Source organism: Protomyctophum parallelum, assembly GCF_964188405.1.
Source record: "Protomyctophum parallelum genome assembly, chromosome: 2".
Lineage (NCBI taxonomy): Eukaryota > Metazoa > Chordata > Actinopteri > Myctophiformes > Myctophidae > Protomyctophum > Protomyctophum parallelum.
The window spans coordinates 57,965,688-57,984,629 of record NC_139699.1 but is presented as its reverse complement, the minus strand read 5'-3'; the positions used below and the strand labels follow the sequence as shown (position 1 = coordinate 57,984,629).

Genomic DNA, 18,942 nt, shown 5'->3' with positions numbered 1-18,942 from the left:
TTTAATGTCAAGGACCTGAATTAGCCTAGGCCCTAGGATGACAGGGTCCTAGGCCATTTCATTATAATTGGATCTGGACTGGTACCCCAATACATGTTACATACAGGTTTACAATATTTTACAACAGTAGCTACTTATATTTTGTTGTTTAAAGCTGTTATTATGTATTTAAGAAGCACTGTTCTGAACCAATGTTCGCTTTGGAAAAATAAATAAATGTAATCATCCTTAACCTTTAAGCTAAAATAATGTGACCGGGGACTTAAAATCATTGTTTTAATTGATTGCCTTCATGCCCTGGCACTCAGCCTTGTGCCCTCAAAAAGTTGATCACACTAAAGGCCAAGTGGCCTTGCCCCTAAAAGGATGCAATTCCAGGCCTGTCGGGAACCCCTTTTGGTGTTTTAAGCATTATTTTATACTTTAGCTATTGAAAAATAGCAGATCTACAAGCACTGAGTGCTGTGCTACGACCTTGTAGGTCTGCTATTTTTGAAAAATCGTGAAAATGAAGCCCAAATGTTTGAATATATTCTTTCAGAGTGAACATTTTTAACTCAAATCTTTGCTTCTGGAGGTCCCTGGAACAACATACTTTTCAGATGGGGGTCAGTGGCCAAATACATATAATTTTTGGGGTCCTTGACATGACATTTTTTGAGAACCACTGACATAGAAACATAGTTTTTTGGAGTGAGTCCAGCCTCACTCCAGGCTGTAGACTAACATATCTGTAGTCCATAGTCTCACTCCAGGCTGTGTACTAACATATCTGTAGTCCATAGTCTCACTCCAGGCTGTGTACTAAACATATCTGTAGTCCATAGTCTCACTCCAGGCTGTGTACTAACATATCTGTAGTCCATAGTCTCACTCCAGGCTGTGTACTAAACATATCTGTAGTCCATAGTCTCACTCCAGGCTGTGTACTAACATATCTGTAGTCCATAGTCTCACTCCAGGCTGTGTACTAACATATCTGTAGTCCATAGTCTCACTCCAGGCTGTGTACTAACATATCTGTAGTCCATAGTCTCACTCCAGGCTGTGGACTAACATATCTGTAGTCCATAGTTTCACTCCAGGCTGTGTACTAACATATCTGTAGTCCATAGTCTCACTCCAGGCTGTGTACTAAACATATCTGTAGTCCATAGTCTCACTCCAGGCTGTGGACTAACATATCTGTAGTCCATAGTTTCACTCCAGGCTGTGTACTAACATATCTGTAGTCCATAGTCTCACTCCAGGCTGTGTACTAAACATATCTGTAGTCCATAGTCTCACTCCAGGCTGTGTACTAACATATCTGTAGTCCATAGTCTCACTCCAGGCTGTGTACTAAACATATCTGTAGTCCATAGTCTCACTCCAGGCTGTGTACTAAACATATCTGTAGTCCATAGTCTCACTCCAGGCTGTGGACTAACATATCTGTAGTCCATAGTCTCACTCCAGGCTGTGTACTAACATATCTGTAGTCCATAGTCTCACTCCAGGCTGTGTACTAACATATCTGTAGTCCATAGTCTCACTCCAGGCTGTGTACTAACATATCTGTAGTCCATAGTCTCACTCCAGGCTGTGTACTAAACATATCTGTAGTCCATAGTCTCACTCCAGGCTGTGTACTAACATATCTGTAGTCCATAGTCTCACTCCAGGCTGTGTACTAACATATCTGTAGTCCATAGTCTCACTCCAGGCTGTGTACTAACATATCTGTAGTCCATAGTTTCACTCCAGGCTGTGTACTAACATTTCTGTAGTCCATAGTCTCACTCCAGGCTGAGGACGATTGCCGGGAGGATTATTAATATTGGCGTGAGCTCAGATTAATGTTTGATAAGCTCCCAAACATGGTACTTTATCCCATTTATGAGCAGAAATACCACTAATAACAGCGTGCACGGAGCATTCGGATGTAGGCTGTTTCTACCATGTGAGTAAAAAAAAAAACCTCGTGCTGGCAAAGGTGTTTTCTTTTACTTTAATGGTCGTCTTTATTGTAGTGTTTATATTCTTAATAGTATTGTAAAAATTATAGTAGTTGTTAGCTGGAAGGGACTTTCAGCGATGATTTACGATTGTGTCTCCGGGCTATGGGCTGCTATTTTTTAATAGGGATACTAGGGTTCAGGTGTTTTAAAGACCACTTTTAAGGACCTTGCTTAAACTTAGTTTTATATGCACTTATTGTATCTAAAATAAAGTTTATCTAAGGACAAAAGACTCACCACTTTCCACCCACTCAACATCCCTCCCCCCACCCCATCAATTCACTTTCCTCACTAAATATACACGATTCATTAAATAGACATGTGAGAAAAGTGGAAAACAAACTAAAAACTTCAATACATCTAAACATCTAAATTAAAAGTAAATATAAAATGAGGCAAACATGTTTCTCCATTGGTGCTATATAATACAACAACAAGGTTCCATAGTTCATTTACCCTTAAAATATATACACACTCCACTACCAATTTTCCAATTATTTTTATGAACGAAATAAAACTGTTTTATGGTCATGATCTATGGCTTTTATTGTCCCTGCTCCAATGGATGACTTCAGCTCAAAACAGAATCAGTTCACACATGGAACTATGCCATAATTTGATGACATGACACAGCATCCCCACCCCACGCATAACCATGCACGTGCCCAGTCTGCACACACAATTTGAACACTTATTGTTGCCTGCTGTCTTACGCTTTGTCACCATGGGTATGTTTGCACAGCAAGTATGTACAGTACAAATCCCCTCTCTTCATCCCCCCCCCCTCTCACACATGTGGGCTGTACGTGCACAAGAGAGTGCAACAAAGCAGCAGCAGAAGAATGAGGTGATGTTGGCCAGAGGTGAACAGAGGCAGATGGAGGCGAGTTGATTATCTGTCTCCTCTCTTATCACCGTCTCTAATGGAGGAAGTACGTCCTGATTGTGCCTTGGCTTAATCAGCGGCGCTATCTCCCTCCCTGATTAGCACAGTGCTAAAAAGCACTTCAGTGTTTGAATGGCCATGTTCCCTCTTCCCTCTAAAGACACTGGCCATTAGGCCAGGGCACTGCGTGCTCTCAGCTCCTCATATTCTCCCCCTCTGGGCCATGCTCTGACTGACAGCGGCGTTTTAGAGACAGAGATAGAGACACGTACGTACGTACGCCTCCGTTTGTTTGTTTATTTTTATTCTTTCTTGCAGAAAGGCATGTCCGTGGCTTCATTTGCAGTAAAGGTATGCCTTATTTTACAGTATGTGCCACCCACACATCTTCTGTCTGTCCGTCTGTCAGCCAAACCCCAGCTCTGACTTGGAGGACGTAGTTAGTTGCTGTGAGAGTGAGGTCTATATTATTGAAAATGTATTTCCTTTAGAGGATAGCCCCTTGAGATGTATCATCTCGTTTTAGAGGGGGGTCCTCGGGCACAACACAATTTATACAGTACATAGACAAAACAATACATTAAACATTAAACATGCCTAGCCAACACCAACTTCACCATTTCCTATCCAACATCAGGTTCTTGAGCATCTGCAGTGTTGTCAGCCAAGCTGTCGCGCCGTCTACAGGTGGTACGCTTGTTTCCCCTCCTGGCTTTGCCCTGGGTTGTCTCCCATGGGGTCAATTTACTTGCCTCAAAGTTCTGGGTGCCTGACGCAGTGCCCTGCCGGCCAGCCTCATCCTTCTCTCTCTGACTTTGACCGTGCCCCGTGGTACTAGGTTCCCATAGAGGTCCACATTTCTGATGCGGTCCGTACCATGTGACAACCATTCGTAGCATTCTTGCGTAGACTCTTGTGTAGACTGGAGGACAGGAGCAGCCGTTCAAGCCATTCCCTCCTTCTCATATCTGTGCCAGTATAGCTGAACCCTCTGCTTTTTACAGTGACAATTACATCTCCAAAAGTGTAACTGTTTTTGTGCTGCTGCTGCAGAATCAACAAAGGCTACCTATTAAAGTCCTCTTTAGTAGCCCCGTCCCTTCTCTTTTATATCCACTCTGGGTTTATGAGCATGGAAGGCTAAAGGAGCCCATACAGATTCACAGCACAATGGTTCCTCTCCTCTCCTCCTCATCTCCTTTCACGCCTTTATTCCCTGTCTCAGCACCTTTCATTATCGCTAACAATCTACATTGTATACGTCAACCTCCCTGATCACCTCGTAAAACATCTACACCCAAATGTCTCGTATATATACCGATAACTTTGGCCTAAATGCGTTGCTATCTGCACTTAACATGGGAGAAATCCCCCTTTTAAATAATGAAACATTCTCAAAAATGTACACATTTACTTTAGACGCATTAGAATGGAAATCATTTTGATGATGAAGCTTTACTCTAGCGCTCCTTCTCTTTTCTACAGGATGTGTCATTTCATTTATTGCCCACATGCTTTCCTGTAAGCCAGGCTTTTTTTTAAAGGATGGTTACTGTGTGCTGTTTTGTTTCCACTGGGTGTCAATCACTTTGTGTTCCAGTGGCCTCCATGCCAAGCCCACGCCTCCAAACAAACCTTGGAACCTACGAGCTACAGTTAGGCCTAGCTAGAACCACAGTATGCAGTCTGTTCCTGTTCCAGTCTCATGTTATGAATTATGGCATTGTGTCGGGCGTCAGGCGTGATGCTTTTTTCTTTACCTCGGTTCAATCTTGTCTGGACATTTTTTAACTACTATATGAAGTACTACTTGGCATAACTTTGGCATACTTTGTGAACTTTTGACTGTGCTTCGTTTTGAAACATTGTTGGATAAACAGTTTCCATGTACCGTGGTCGTTGAAATGGAACTCAACCCATTTTGGGGCCGGAACCCCTTTTGGTGTTATAGCATTATGTTATGCTTTAGCTATTGAAAAATAGCAGATCTACAAGCTTGTAGGTCTGCTGTTTTTGAAAAATCGAAGAACGACTTACACAGAAACATAGCTTTTTCAGAAAAGCAGGTCAAAATGGGTTAATGACGGTCTGTGCTTTTCTGGTGCAGTTGACAGCTGGTCAAAATTAAAGTTGAACTTTTCCCCAGATCACACGGCTTCTATAACGTATTTTGGTCATTAAAAACAGATTAATACAGTGCCTGCTTTGCTTTTTGTATTAGTTTAGTTGCAGTACGCGGGATTCCTGGTTCGCTTGCCCTCGCTTGCCTTCCACAGTTTCCTATCCGACATCAGGTTCTTGAGCTCTTGGCAGCGGCGTCTATACATGCAGTAAGGTGGTACAGAGGTTCCAGACCCACAGGAACGTACCCAGGGTGCTGGCCCGGATTCCGGCGAGCCGCTCGCTCTGCGTCCTAAACGGTTGAGAAATGACCGTGTGGGGGTCCCTATACGGTACCCTCTACTGTACTGTATTGTCACTGTACTGGCACACCCGAAATCTCCATATATACGGTTCATATGTGCGTTTGTGTGTTTGTGTGTGTGTTAGGTTGCGCACAGGTGGTGAAAAACAACCATGCTGTTTTCGTGCTCAGACGCACCCACCCACACACCCAGCCACCCACCCACACAGCCACCCATGCCAGCCACACACCCAGCCACCCACCCACACAGCCACCCATGCCAGCCACACACCCAGCCACCCACCCACACAGCCACCCATGCCAGCCACACACATAGCTCCGTAAGGCACTCAAAAAATAATCCAGCAGAAAATGTCCTGCAACCCCGTTCATTTGATATCGGGGACGGTAACAATTTAACCAAATGGACCCCCCATGGTTCCATTTAAAAACATTATGTTCTTGTCCTTTTGTGACGGAGTAGAGCATTCTTGTATTGTTGTAGACACCGAGCTCCACGTTTCCCTGCCGGCGTCTGCATCCATTCTGTTTGTGTGACTGTTGTTGTGTAATATAGAGTCACATGGGATTCATTAATAATGTCGTGATACAAAGACAGAGTCCCGGTTCTAATCAGCCCGAGCATATGAACGAAGGTGGGAAGCAGAGATGAAGACGGAGGATGTGTGAACTGTGAAAGAGAGACAGAATCACACCAACTTTTCAAGTACCACCATTTATGACGATGAGTTGATTTGGGGCTAACATACCCCGCAGGCAGCCCGAGGCAGAGCAAGGGGCTTGTTATCGCAAGAGTAGTCTCTCTCTCTCTCAGACAGACTGTTGGCTCCGTTCAAATGAAAAGAGGGTGCTGTTTTTCCTTTGTTTTGCCGATGGGTAGTACCCAGATTGTCGCGAGGGTATCCTATCGGAGGCTGTGTTGATAAGGGTAGCTTTCTGTTCTTCTGGACGGTCGTGTGACTCAGATGTGGAGGTCATTCCCAATGTGTCGCGTCGTGTTCAGATCGGGATAACAAGGGTCAAGTGGTCAACATTGACTGTCGCGACCCAAGACGCAACAAACTGTGGCACAGTTGAAGCAAATCCACTTGTTGAATTGTATACAATGAAAAAAAAGAAAGAAAGAAAAGAAAACAATGTACTGTAAAAAAAGAAAAGCCCTTTGGTCACTGTAGTGTAGGCGGCTGCTCACGGCAACAGGCAAGGAAACCATTGTTTCACTATGTTGATTCTCTCTGCAAATGTTATCTCGATGCCAGACTGATATGAATGATGGACCGCACGTTGCTTTGGACGATCAGATCAGTCCACGGTGCTTGGTTTTCTGTCGTATCCAAATAACAATCTCCTTTCACAACCAAACGGTACACTAAGGATTGGAACGTTTCTGTAAACACTGATGTGAGAAATGCACAATGCCGTTTCTCCATCCACATTTGATCAGCACTGCCTAGTTTGATGATGTGGAGCACGACAGACCTTAATTGCAAATATTTCCTTTTTAACCGAAGTACTTGAAATACTGAAATACTTTGTATTCAATCTCTGTATACGTATCTTGTGTTCATCAATACACTCTCTGTTGTTGGTATATTTTGTGCCAAAGTATTATTGATTTCTTCAGTAAGTATCTGTGTAACAACCTCTCAGCTACAGTACAATACAACCTCCCCACTTACTGTCCCTTTCTCTCTGTCATTCATCGTTCCACGCGCCGCCGCCATCCTTCGCTCTTCTATTCACTCCTTCAAGGTGATTAAGACTCTGCTTTGTGTGAGGCTCTGTGTTTATTTCTCAATAATGACTACCTTGTCGTTCGTCATTGCTTTGGCTCTGCAGTTTGAAGTGCATAGCAGCCACTATGCCTGTATGTACTATAGTGGGGTCAGGGAAGCTCTGATATACATACCACATATAACGCTAAGAATTTTAAAGCAAAGAATCGTGAAAATGTGGCGCAAATCTTTGAATATATATTCTTTTTTTTTTTTTTTTTAAGATATTTTTTTGCGGCTTACGCCTTTTATTGATTTTTGAAGGGACAGATAGTAGGCTGACAGGAAACGGGAGAGAGATGGGGGGATGACATGCGGCAAAGGCCGTGTCGGGTTCGGGAGTCGAACCCGCGGCACACTGCGACTGGATCACCAGTCCGGTGCCCAGACCGTTACGCTACGGCCTGGGCCAGAGCGAACATTTTTAACTCTATAAATCTCTGCTTCCGGGGGGAGGGTGGGCGGTCCCTGGAACTACATGTTTTCAGATGGGGGGGGCTTGGCGGCCAAATACCGTACATATCATTTTTGGGGTCCTTGACATATAGAAACATGGGTTTTTCAGACATTTTCAGATTTACAAGACATTTTTTTGTAGAATCGGCTTCAGGTCTAAATGGGATTTTAGTCGACTAAATCTACGGTTGAATTAGTCGACTAAAGTGTATTTTGGTGGGCCTCGATACGAGCTTGTGTAGGTCTGCTATTTTTGAAAAACCGTGAAAATATTTATTCCAGAAAATCGACAGGACCGCAATATATTTGCGCGAGCGTGCGTGTGTGTGTGTGTTATTGTGTGTGTGGATTCCTCACTGCCAGAACTTAAAGGGATTGTGACATTAAAAAAAAGGTTTGGGAATTGTTCTTATTTTTTGGGGGTTTTCGAATCTCAATTGCACCCAAAAAACATGAACTTTTAACATTCAGTAGATTTTCTGTGATCTGGGGTTTTCTGGCTCAAACAGGTGCTCTGATTTGCCTGCAGTAAGTGATGTAATTAAGACCCTGCAAATCCCATATATGTCAATGGGAATTGCCAGCAGATGTCACTGTTTTCACTGTGTTGCCTGTTTTCATTGTAGCTCAAAAGGCTTCCAAACCCCATGGAAAACTTCAGACCACAGAAAATCCACTGAATGTTCAAAGTTCAGGTTTTTTGGGTGTAATTGAGGTCATAAAACCTAAAAGAAAAAAATGAATGTCATAAAACCTTTAAGGCTCACACCAGTGTCCCCACAGAGCCCAGTTGTGACGGACCCGTCTCTCCTGTGTTTCCTTTCCTTTCCTCATGTCCAGCTCAGATGAGAGGATGCTGCAGGGAGCCACAGAGGGACTGAGCCCCACCTGCCACTGACGAGCTCCTTGACCCCTCCCCCGCCCCGCCCGCCTCGCCCGGAGCTCTGCGCCAATCACCCGTCCCACCATGCAGCTGCTGTGCCGCGGGCGCGTCAAGCTGCTGCTGGCGTCGCTCACCGCCGTCGTCCTCGTCACCTGGCTGTACCTGCTGGCCGGCAACATGGAGAGTGAGTTATGAACAAAATAATGTTATTATTATGAACTGCATAATGTAAAATAACAGTGTGTTTTATTTCATTTGATTAGTCCATTTAGACCCGAGTTAAAAACATTCACTTTGCACCACATTTTAACGATAAAAAAAAAAAAATAGCAGACCTACAAGCACGTAGCGCGCCACTCGGTGGCGCGCTACGAGCTTGTAGATCTGCTATTTTTCAATAGCTAAATTATAACAATGTTTAAAAAAAACACCAAAAGGTGTTCCCGCCCCCAAAATGGGTTGAATTGATGATAAAATTGTAATAATTTATGAAACTATATGATTTTCACCATTTCAGTACTAAATGACGTGGCAATAAATGTTCCACGAATGTGATAGATAGATGGAGCCCCATGAATCGGCATACATTCTCCTGTTAATATATGACGCTTAGACTGACACGTTTAGTTGGCATCTCAGGGTAAACCTCTTTTTTTGCCTCTCTTACGTCTGCGCTCCAGTGAATAAGAGTGTCTGAAATACACACACACGCGTGCACGCTCGTTCGTGCACACTGATGACTGACGAGCTGCCGTGCGGTCGCAAACCATTTTAGCTCAGAGGAACTACAGGACGATTGAGTGACTTGGGTTTTCAGACAGCTGGAGCGCTTTCGGCAAGCAGCGCTGCAATCCTTTACACGCAAACGGGCAGATCTACAAGCTCGGGCAGACCTACAAGCTCCTTGCGCGGCACCGAGTGCCGCGCTAGGAGCTTGTAGGTCTGATTTTTTTTTGAAAAAAAAACGTGAAAATGTGGCGCAAGTCTTTGAATATATATTCTTTGCTCTGCTTCTGGGGGTGTCCCTGGAACTACATATTTTCAGATGGGGGGTCGGCGGCCAATTACATATAATATTGGGGGTCCTTGACATGAAAATATTTGAGAACCACTGACATCGAAACATTTCAGAACACTGTCAGGATTTAGAAGACATTTGTAGAATCGTTCCCAGGTCAAAACGGGTTTTTAAGCAGCACTGCAATCCTTCACACACAAACAGGCATTTGATATTGCTAACGTGCAGTAACGTGCAGTATCTATGTCCTCGTGGTGTCTGTCTGTCTGTCTGTAAAAACTATCTTCCATGCCTCCCACACCCCCCCAGACGGGTTGAGTTTCTCTATATACTGTAAGAGGAGGCGATGTTTCAGCCTCCTCTCTATACCTCTGCTTTCTCTTTCTCTCTCTCTGTCTCCTTTCTGAGGGAGGGTGGAAACATTCCCGGTGTCAGCTACTCTGTGCGTGCGTGCGTGCGCGTGCGTGCGTGCGAGAGCGAGACGGTAGGAGACTATATGAATTGAAAGTACAGGAGCAGATTGTGAAGTGTGTTTTCAAAGTAAGTTCCTATAAGACACGTGCTTTAGATTGTAAAGTGTGTTTAGTTGGCACCGCATTCCTGTCGCCGGGTGTTCTGGGCTGCAATGTCTCCGATTAAACACATCATGTAAACTGGGTGAGAACGTGTGAGTCTACTATGGGTCTGCTACGTGGAATCGCCTTCGCGGTCGACACGGCAACTCTTGGCTCAAGTCTGCTATGCTAGGCTGTTGGCCTCTCACGTCTCACCAAGAGAGCCAGCTGGAGGAAATGGAAGGTAATGAAGTCTCCTGACTTGACGTTACTATACAGCACACCTGGGGGGGTTCCCAGATGATTATTATTATTATTATCCTGAGACATGGCCAAAGCATTTGTGCAGAAAGCACAAACGAGCTGGCCAGATGTATGGAGAACCGAGATGACTGGAGAGGCTGATGGAGGGCTTGTCTGACGTAGAGAGAGAGAGAGAGAGAGAGAGAGAGGTCTCCAGGCAAAGTCATTGAGAACCGGCCTGGCCTGCAGTATACACAGTGGGAGTTGGTGTGTGTGTGTGTGGTACATGCGTGTTCAGATGAGTGTATAGCACGTGTGTGTCATTTCATGGCGTTGACATTTAATTATATTAAGTGGAAATTTCCACTTTAAATGTCAAAAAGAAAAAGCACAATTCATTTCACAATTCAGCACAATTTCATTGTTTGGACTGGAAGTGCATGTAGGTCCTGTTTATATTAAGACACTCTTTATGTTGGACTGCTGTGATGATTCACGGTGATATTATAAATAGCATGTCACGACTTTAACACATGCAGGAGGATGTGTTACCGCACAGCACCACCACTACACAGTGAGTGGGCCTGTAGCAGTCACAGTAGGTAATATCACTGTTGTTTTTGGCAGCACATTTCTATTTTAGTTTTAGTCATTGTCCCTTGATTAGTTTTCACTTAGTTTTAGTCACATTTTAGTCACCTGGAATGTGTTGGTTTAGTTTTAGTCGACTACATCCCATGAGATTTTAGACGACTAAATCTACAGGTGATTTAGTCGACTAAAATGTATTTTGGCGGGCCTTGATGCCGTCTTTTTTGTTGTTGCTTTTAATAATAAAATCACACTTGTGTGAACCGAGTGGTGGACAGTGCAGCACTGTCTCTCTCTGTTTCTGGCGCACCTGCTGGTACATACTGGTGCTCATCAACCAACACATAGGTTAACCAACCAACACAGGTCACAGACATTGCTGTTCCTTGGAGTGGTTGCACCACTCAATAAAGCTTTATTTATAATATATAGCACCTTTCAAGAACAAGGTCACAAAGCGCTGAACAACAAGAGCATAGAACATATTATGGATCAATAAAAAAACACCATATAATGGCACAGCAGTGGATAAAGGATAAGAAAGGTGAAAAATACATAGAAAATACATAGAAATCACAACGAAATGGTTCTTCAGGAGTGATTTGAAACATCACCATCAAACAGCATCTTATACTGTATAACCAAGAAGATAACTGGAACATCTATGTCTCTGTCTCTGTCTCTCTCTGTCTCTGTCTCTGTCTCTATCTCTGTCTCTGTCTCTGTCTCTGTCTCTGTCTCTCTGTGTCTCTGTCTGTCTCTGTCTCTGTCTCTGTCTCTCTCTCTGTCTCTGTCTCTGTCTCTGTCTCTGTCTCTGTCTCTGTCTCTCTGTCTCTCTGTCTCTCTGTCTCTGTCTCTGTCTCTGTCTCTCTGTCTCTGTCTGTCTCTGTCTCTGTCTCTGTCTCTGTCTGTCTCTGTCTCTGTCTCTGTCTCTGACTCTGTCTCTCTGTCTCTGTCTCTGTCTCTGTCTGTCTGTCTGTCTCTCTCTCTCTCTCTCTCTCTCTCTCTCTCTCTCTCTGTCTCTCTGTCTCTCTGTCTCTCTCTCCGCTCCCTGTCTGAGGAGCAGCTGGCCCACAGCTGAAATGAGGCATTAGGGAATGTTCCCTCTCTCATCTGTTAGTGAGAAAAGAAAAGGGAGCGAAAGTGAAATGAAAAGAGCGAGAGTGAAATGGAGTGAAGTGAGATTAGGAGCTCGTGACGGCTGCTGTGATGTTGTGTTCACACGGGCAGATTAAACGATGCAGTCCACCAGCGACATGACGATGCAAAGATACAGTCTACCATTCATTGTCAAAGGAAGCCAGCGACATGACGATGCAAAGATACAGTCTACCATTCATTGTCAAAGGAAGCCAGCGACATGACGATGCAAAGACGGAATGATGCATGTTCAATTGCTAAAGGAGAACCAAGTCATGTATTCTCATTTATCTGAGATAATGGAAAAACGAGATCATATTGAGAGTGACCGAAGGGACATGATTCATGAATAACAAGATATAAGACATACGGAGCCATCAACCCAGATCTATCTGTTCATCCACTCTATACCGGCACCAGCAGCACACCTTACATTGAGGCCTATTTGAGGATAACCTTTACACGGTTTGGATCGTCCACTCATAGTAAATGGGAACAGCGTATTTGTCAATGTGAGACTGGTATACAAAACGAACAGCACATACTGGTGTGTCCCCCTGTCCCCTCACACAAGACATCCGAGTGAAATATGGACACGAGTGTATTGATTTGAGCTCACTCTTTGTGGGGCACTAACAGAGGGACTTTGCGTAATGCTACATGCCTGCCTGTCACTTGTGGAGCAATAGAAAGCTCCTGTTGTAAAGGGATTTGGTGTTGTGTATTGTATTGTATTTTGTATTTTTTCTTTTTGTATTTTTTTTATTCATGGGTTTTCGATTATTGTTTGGACCCAATGTTTTATACATTTGTGTCAATAAAGTAACTAAACTAACTTAGCTTCTCCAAATCAACTCACAACGCGTCTTTGCATCATCCCATCTGCCCGTGTGTGAACGCACCCCCGCTGTGTCGCTGCTACGCCCTATAATAAATGTATTGTATTGTATTGTCTGCACGTGCTGCTTGATTATTTTATGGATATACTGTACATACTGTTGACTTTTACAACTTTGTCATGAGTAATTCAACAAAAGAAAACACATATAACTCGCACAAATAAATTAGCATTTACCCATTTTGAGCAGGAACCCCTTTTTGTGTTAGCATTATGTCGTGCTTTAGCTATTGAAAAATAGCAGACCTACAAGCTCGTAGCGCGCCACTGAGTGGCGCGCTACGAGCTTCTAGGTCTGCTATTTTCGAAGCATCGTGAAAAGTGACATGAAAGTGTTTGAGAACGACTGACATAGAAAAACAGCTTTTTCAAGAAAACAGTCAGGATTTAGAAGACATTTGCAAAATCGATCCCAGGTCGAAATGGGTTAAACAGTGCTGCCAGGCGGGTCTTTGCGCAAAGCGTCATTTAGATATATGCTACAGAAACAGGAGATCGGCACCTTCCCTGTGGGCCTCAAGGCTCAACAAGGCTTACTATACTTCCTCATCCACTCTTTAACTAGTCTCTCTTTCTCCTCTCCTCTTTAACTAGTCTCTCTTTCTCCTCTCCTCTTTAACTAGTCTCTCTTTCTCCTCTCCTCTTTAACTAGTCTCTCTTTCTCCTCTCCTCTTTAACTAGTCTCTCTTTCTCCTCTCCTCTTTAACTAGTCTCTCTTTCTCCTCTCCTCTTTAACTAGTCTCTCTTTCTCCTCTTACTACTTCCTCATCCACTCTTTAACTAGTCTCTCTTTCTCCTCTCCTCTTTAACTAGTCTCTCTCTCTTTCTCCTCTTTAACTAGTCTCTCTTTCTCCTCTCCTCTTTAACTAGTCTCTCTTTCTCCTCTCCTCTTTAACTAGTCTCTCTTTCTCCTCTCCTCTTTAACTAGTCTCTCTTTCTCCTCTCCTCTTTAACTAGTCTCTCTCTCTCTCTCCTCTTTAACTAGTCTCTCTTTCTCCTCTCCTCTCTAACTAGTCTCTCTTTCTCCTCTCCTCTTTAACTAGTCTCTCTTTCTCCTCTCCTCTTTAACTAGTCTCTCTTTCTCCTCTCCTCTTTAACTAGTCTCTCTCTCTCTCTCCTCTTTAACTAGTCTCTCTTTCTCCTCTCCTCTCTAACTAGTCTCTCTTTCTCCTCTCCTCTTTAACTAGTCTCTCTTTCTCCTCTCCTCTTTAACTAGTCTCTCTTTCTCCTCTCCTCTTTAACTAGTCTCTCTTTCTCCTCTCCTCTTTAACTAGTCTCTCTTTCTCCTCTTACTACTTCCTCATCCACTCTTTAACTAGTCTCTCTTTCTCCTCTCCTCTTTAACTAGTCTCTCTTTCTCCTCTCCTCTTTAACTAGTCTCTCTTTCTCCTCTTACTACTTCCTCATCCACTCTTTAACTAGTCTCTCTTTCTCCTCTCCTCTTTAACTAGTCTCTCTTTCTCCTCTCCTCTTTAACTAGTCTCTCTTTCTCCTCTCCTCTTTAACTAGTCTCTCTTTCTCCTCTCCTCTTTAACTAGTCTATCTTTCTCCTCTTTAACTAGTCTCTCTTTCTCCTCTCCTCTTTAACTAGTCTCTCTTTCTCCTCCTCTTTAACTAGTCTCTCTTTCTCCTCTCCTCTTTAACTAGTCTCTCTTTCTCCTCTCCTCTTTAACTAGTCTCTCTTTCTCCTCTCCTCTTTAACTAGTCTCTCTTTCTCCTCTTACTACTTCCTCATCCACTCTTTAACTAGTCTCTCTTTCTCCTCTCCTCTCTAACTAGTCTCTCTTTCTCCTCTCCTCTTTAACTAGTCTCTCTCTCTCTCTCTCTCCTCTTTAACTAGTCTCTCTTTCTCCTCTCTTTAACTAGTCTCTCTTTCTCCTCTCCTCTTTAACTAGTCTCTCTTTCTCCTCTCCTCTTTAACTAGTCTCTCTTTCTCCTCTCCTCTTTAACTAGTCTCTCTTTCTCCTCTCCTCTCTAACTAGTCTCTCTTTCTCCTCTCCTCTTTAACTAGTCTCTCTTTCTCCTCTCTAACTAGTCTCTCTTTCTCCTCTCCTCTTTAACTAGTCTCTCTTTCTCCTCTCCTCTCTAACTAGTCTCTCTTTCTCCTCTCCTCTTTAACTAGTCTCTCTTTCTCCTCTCCTCTCTAACTAGTCTCTCTTTCTCCTCTCCTCTTTAACTAGTCTCTCTTTCTCCTCTCCTCTTTAACTAGTCTCTCTTTCTCCTCTCCTCTCTAACTAGTCTCTCTTTCTCCTCTCCTCTTTAACTAGTCTCTCTTTCTCCTCTCTAACTAGTCTCTCTTTCTCCTCTCCTCTCTAACTAGTCTCTCTTTCTCCTCTCCTCTTTAACTAGTCTCTCTTTCTCCTCTCCTCTCTTTAACTAGTCTCTCTTTCTCCTCTCCTCTTTAACTAGTCTCTCTTTCTCCTCTCCTCTTTAACTAGTCTCTCTTTCTCCTCTCCTCTTTAACTAGTCTCTCTTTCTCCTCTCCTCTCTTTAACTAGTCTCTCTTTCTCCTCTCCTCTTTAACTAGTCTCTCTTTCTCCTCTCCTCTTTAACTAGTCTCTCTTTCTCCTCTCCTCTCTTTAACTAGTCTCTCTTTCTCCTCTCCTCTTTAACTAGTCTCTCTTTCTCCTCTCCTCCCCCAGACGGACGATCGCTCCTCCTGGCGCCGTGCCTGGCCGACTCCCCGGCCACGGGGCTCCTGGAGCGGGCCGTCCTGGAGTCTCGGGTGCGAGAGGTGGAGGAGGAGAACCGCCAGATCCGGCTGCAGCTCAGCCAATCGCAGCAGCAGCAGGGCCAGGGCAGCAAAGCGCCCGACGGCGGCAACTACGGCGGTAACCAGCAGTGGGGGGCGTCGGCCGACACCGGGCCGGAGGACGCCGAGAGCACGGCGGAGGAGAGGAACAACCACACGGAGTGTCCCCGCTCGCCCACCGTCCAGAAGTGTGAGGTCGGTACCGCTCACCGCATGGCTTCAGCTGGTTGGTGGACATACTGTTGGTCCTGCGTTTAACCCATTCTGACCTGAGATCAGATTCATACGAGGTTTCCACTGGACACACACTGGTCTGATTAACCCATTCTGACCTGAGATCAGATTTTTAAAAATGTCAGTCGTTCTTCGATTTTTTCAAAAATAGCAGACCTACAAGCTCGTAGCGCGCCACTCGGTGGCGTGCTATGAGCTTGTAGATCTGCTATTTTTCAATAGCTAAAGCATAACATGATGCTAACACCAAAAGGTTGTTCCCGTTCAGAATGGGTTAAATAGAGCACCCAAGTCTGACGTCACTTTCAGTAGAGGGCGCCAGTACACAGGTTCATGTATTTTTTTGAGTGGTGCAACCACTCCTACAACCAGCAATGTCCGTGTGTCTACCTATGTCTCATGTGTGTGTGAGCACGAGTATATGACTTATTAGTACCAGTAGAGGGCGCCAGAAACAGAGAGAGGGAATTGCACCACTCAGTTCACACGGGTGTGATTTTTGTATTTGCATTGAAATCCCCATTTTTAGGTCTGTGTTTGAAAAATAAACCGATCACCCCGGCCTTTCTGTCGGGGGGGGGGGGGGGGGGGGGGGGGGGGGGGGTGGCTGTGCGTCATTAATGATGTCCATTCATATTTGATGCAGCCAGTTTCTGGAGAAAATGGAATTATTGTGGCCGCAAAAGCCTTGAAACTACAAAGGGTAAGAAAGCAATGTCGCTGCTAATGTACTGTCAACAGCTGTCAACACATTGCGTCCCTGAGATTCCTCGTTGACGTGAGATCAGCTGGCAGTGACTCGACTCGTACGAACCACGAAACATTAAATATATATATATAAAAAAAAGAAAGAAAAAAACGTAATTAATATGTCAGTTTCTGTTGTGCGATGGGCAGCTGCCGCCTACCCGAAAATGTAGTCTCTGGGTTGTTTGACTCGTTTCTAGCGCTTAATGTGTTACACTTACTCTCAAACGCAGTTCTTATAGGAAGAGATGGAGATTTCAACGCAAATAAAAAGTACACGAACCTGTGGACTGGCGCCCTCTACTGACGGTGAGGTCAGGACTTCGGTGCTCTATGGCAGTAGTCAAATCTCCAGTCCCTTCTCAGCCTCTCTGCTGTTCTTTGAAACACAGCAAATGATGAATTCTTAATATCCCTGCTGTTGGGAACAAACCACCTAACTCCAAAATGTTCACTTTTCTGAGAATTGAGAAAACATATTTGTAAAACAATGCAATACTGCCTCATCAAAGTTGGTCTTGAGACTTTATATATTGTTGTCAATTACTTGCAGGAGAGGGGGAGAGGTGGTGGAGTTAGCTGCTTTAGCAGACAGTTTGAGGGTCCAATGGAGTTGAGAGGTTTTTTACGAAGCGCTTTTTGAATACTTATCAGTTTCCATTGGTTCAATAGTTTTTTAACCAACCCACAGACTGTGTTCAATATAGCATTGATTTATGGAAAAAAGGTGGTTTCCTCCCAACGGCAAACGAAATGCAATATAATAGCCTAATTTAGAATTGTTTTAAAACGTCTGGAACAGTATATTTGGGCATAAAAGAGACACAGACAGATGGGCGGAGCGGGTACCCTGACACGGGCACGACGGGGGGGGCATGGAACTCCAACTCCCATCGACGGGTGGGGCATGGAACTCCAACTCCCATCGTTACCGACTCAGTGGCTCTACAGACGGGTGGGGCATGGAACTCCAACTCCCATCGTTACCGACTCAGTGGCTCTACAGACGGGTGGGGCATGGAACTCCAACTCCCATCGTTACCGACTCAGACGGGTGGGGCATGGAACTCCAACTCCCATCGACGGGTGGGGCATGGAACTCCAACTCCCATCGACGGGTGGGGCATGGAACTCCAACTCCCATCGTTACCGACTCAGTGGCTCTACAGCAGGGCACCGGTTATAAATAGGAAAGGTTGGCGATTTATTTTGTGTGTCGTTGACGCCAGCAATGTATTTTTTTTATAGTATACTGTAGTATAAATAGAGTATTCATGATTGAATCTGACATGTTGATATTGGATCGTGAAGGGGATTGTTTATCCCATTTTGTGCGTGGAACCCCTTTTGGTGTTAGCATCATGTCATGCTTTAGCTATTGAAAAATAGCAGATCTACAAGCTCATAGCGCGCCACCGAGTGGCGCGCTACGAGCTTGTAGGTCTGCTATTTTTTGAGAAATCGAAGAACGACTGACGTAGAAACATGGCTTTTTCAGAAAACTGTCAGGACGTAGAAGACCTTTTTTAGAATCTGATCTCAGGTCAGAATGGGTTATTATATACTCTTGCGAAGCGGCTCCATGTCAGCCGTCACTCACTCTGCTAAATCTAACCCAAAGCCCTTGTGTCTTCTTGCCCTGTCTGTGCAGTTGATCCACGTAGCGTGTGTGTGTGCCGGTCACAATGCCAGCCGAGACGTGGTCACTCTGGTCAAGTCTATCCTCTTCCACAGGTGAGAAAACCTCTCATAAGCAACGCATCCTCTTCCCCCCCCCCCCCCCCCCACCAACCCACACCCCCCCCCACACACACACACACACACACACACACACACACACACACACACACACACACACACACACACACACACACACACACAGACGCATAGAATGATGCATAGTGTTGTTACATAAGCTGTGCATGACGTGCAGTGCATTGTGCATAGTGTAGAATGCAATCCATTCCAGTTTACGTGCAGAGCATTATAATAAAACAAAATCACACCTGTGTGAAGTGAGGGGCGTTCTTATCCTCTTTACAACAAAGGACAAAACAAACAGACAAAAGCAACATTAAACTCTGTTCATTGTAATGGCGTTTTTAATGTTTGTGTTAGTGGCAAAAGCAACATTAAACTCTGTTCATTGTTAATGGCGTTTTTAATGTTTGTCCAAGGAACATTAAACCTGTGTTTAATAAAAGTGCAATTTTTTAAGTTTTAAGCATATTTTGATTATCACGATAATATTGTTAGTCGCATTTGTTTTGGCCACAATAATCGTGACATGTCATTTTCATATCCTCCCATCCCTAGTTGGGTTTAACTTTAATTCAGTTT

At 44.3% G+C, this 18,942-nt stretch overlaps 1 protein-coding gene across 1 annotated transcript in view; it reads left to right on the top strand.

Moving 5' to 3' along the window:
* Positions 1-18,942, top strand: part of large2 (LARGE xylosyl- and glucuronyltransferase 2) — a 52,699-nt gene that overhangs the window by 13,514 nt on the left and 20,243 nt on the right. Inside the window, exons 2-4 of the mRNA XM_083760105.1 lie at positions 8,383-8,609; positions 15,512-15,816; positions 18,254-18,336. Of these exons, the coding sequence (XP_083616231.1) occupies positions 8,510-8,609; positions 15,512-15,816; positions 18,254-18,336 (488 nt within the window). The 5' untranslated portion in view covers positions 8,383-8,509. The remainder of the gene's footprint in view (positions 1-8,382; positions 8,610-15,511; positions 15,817-18,253; positions 18,337-18,942) is intronic.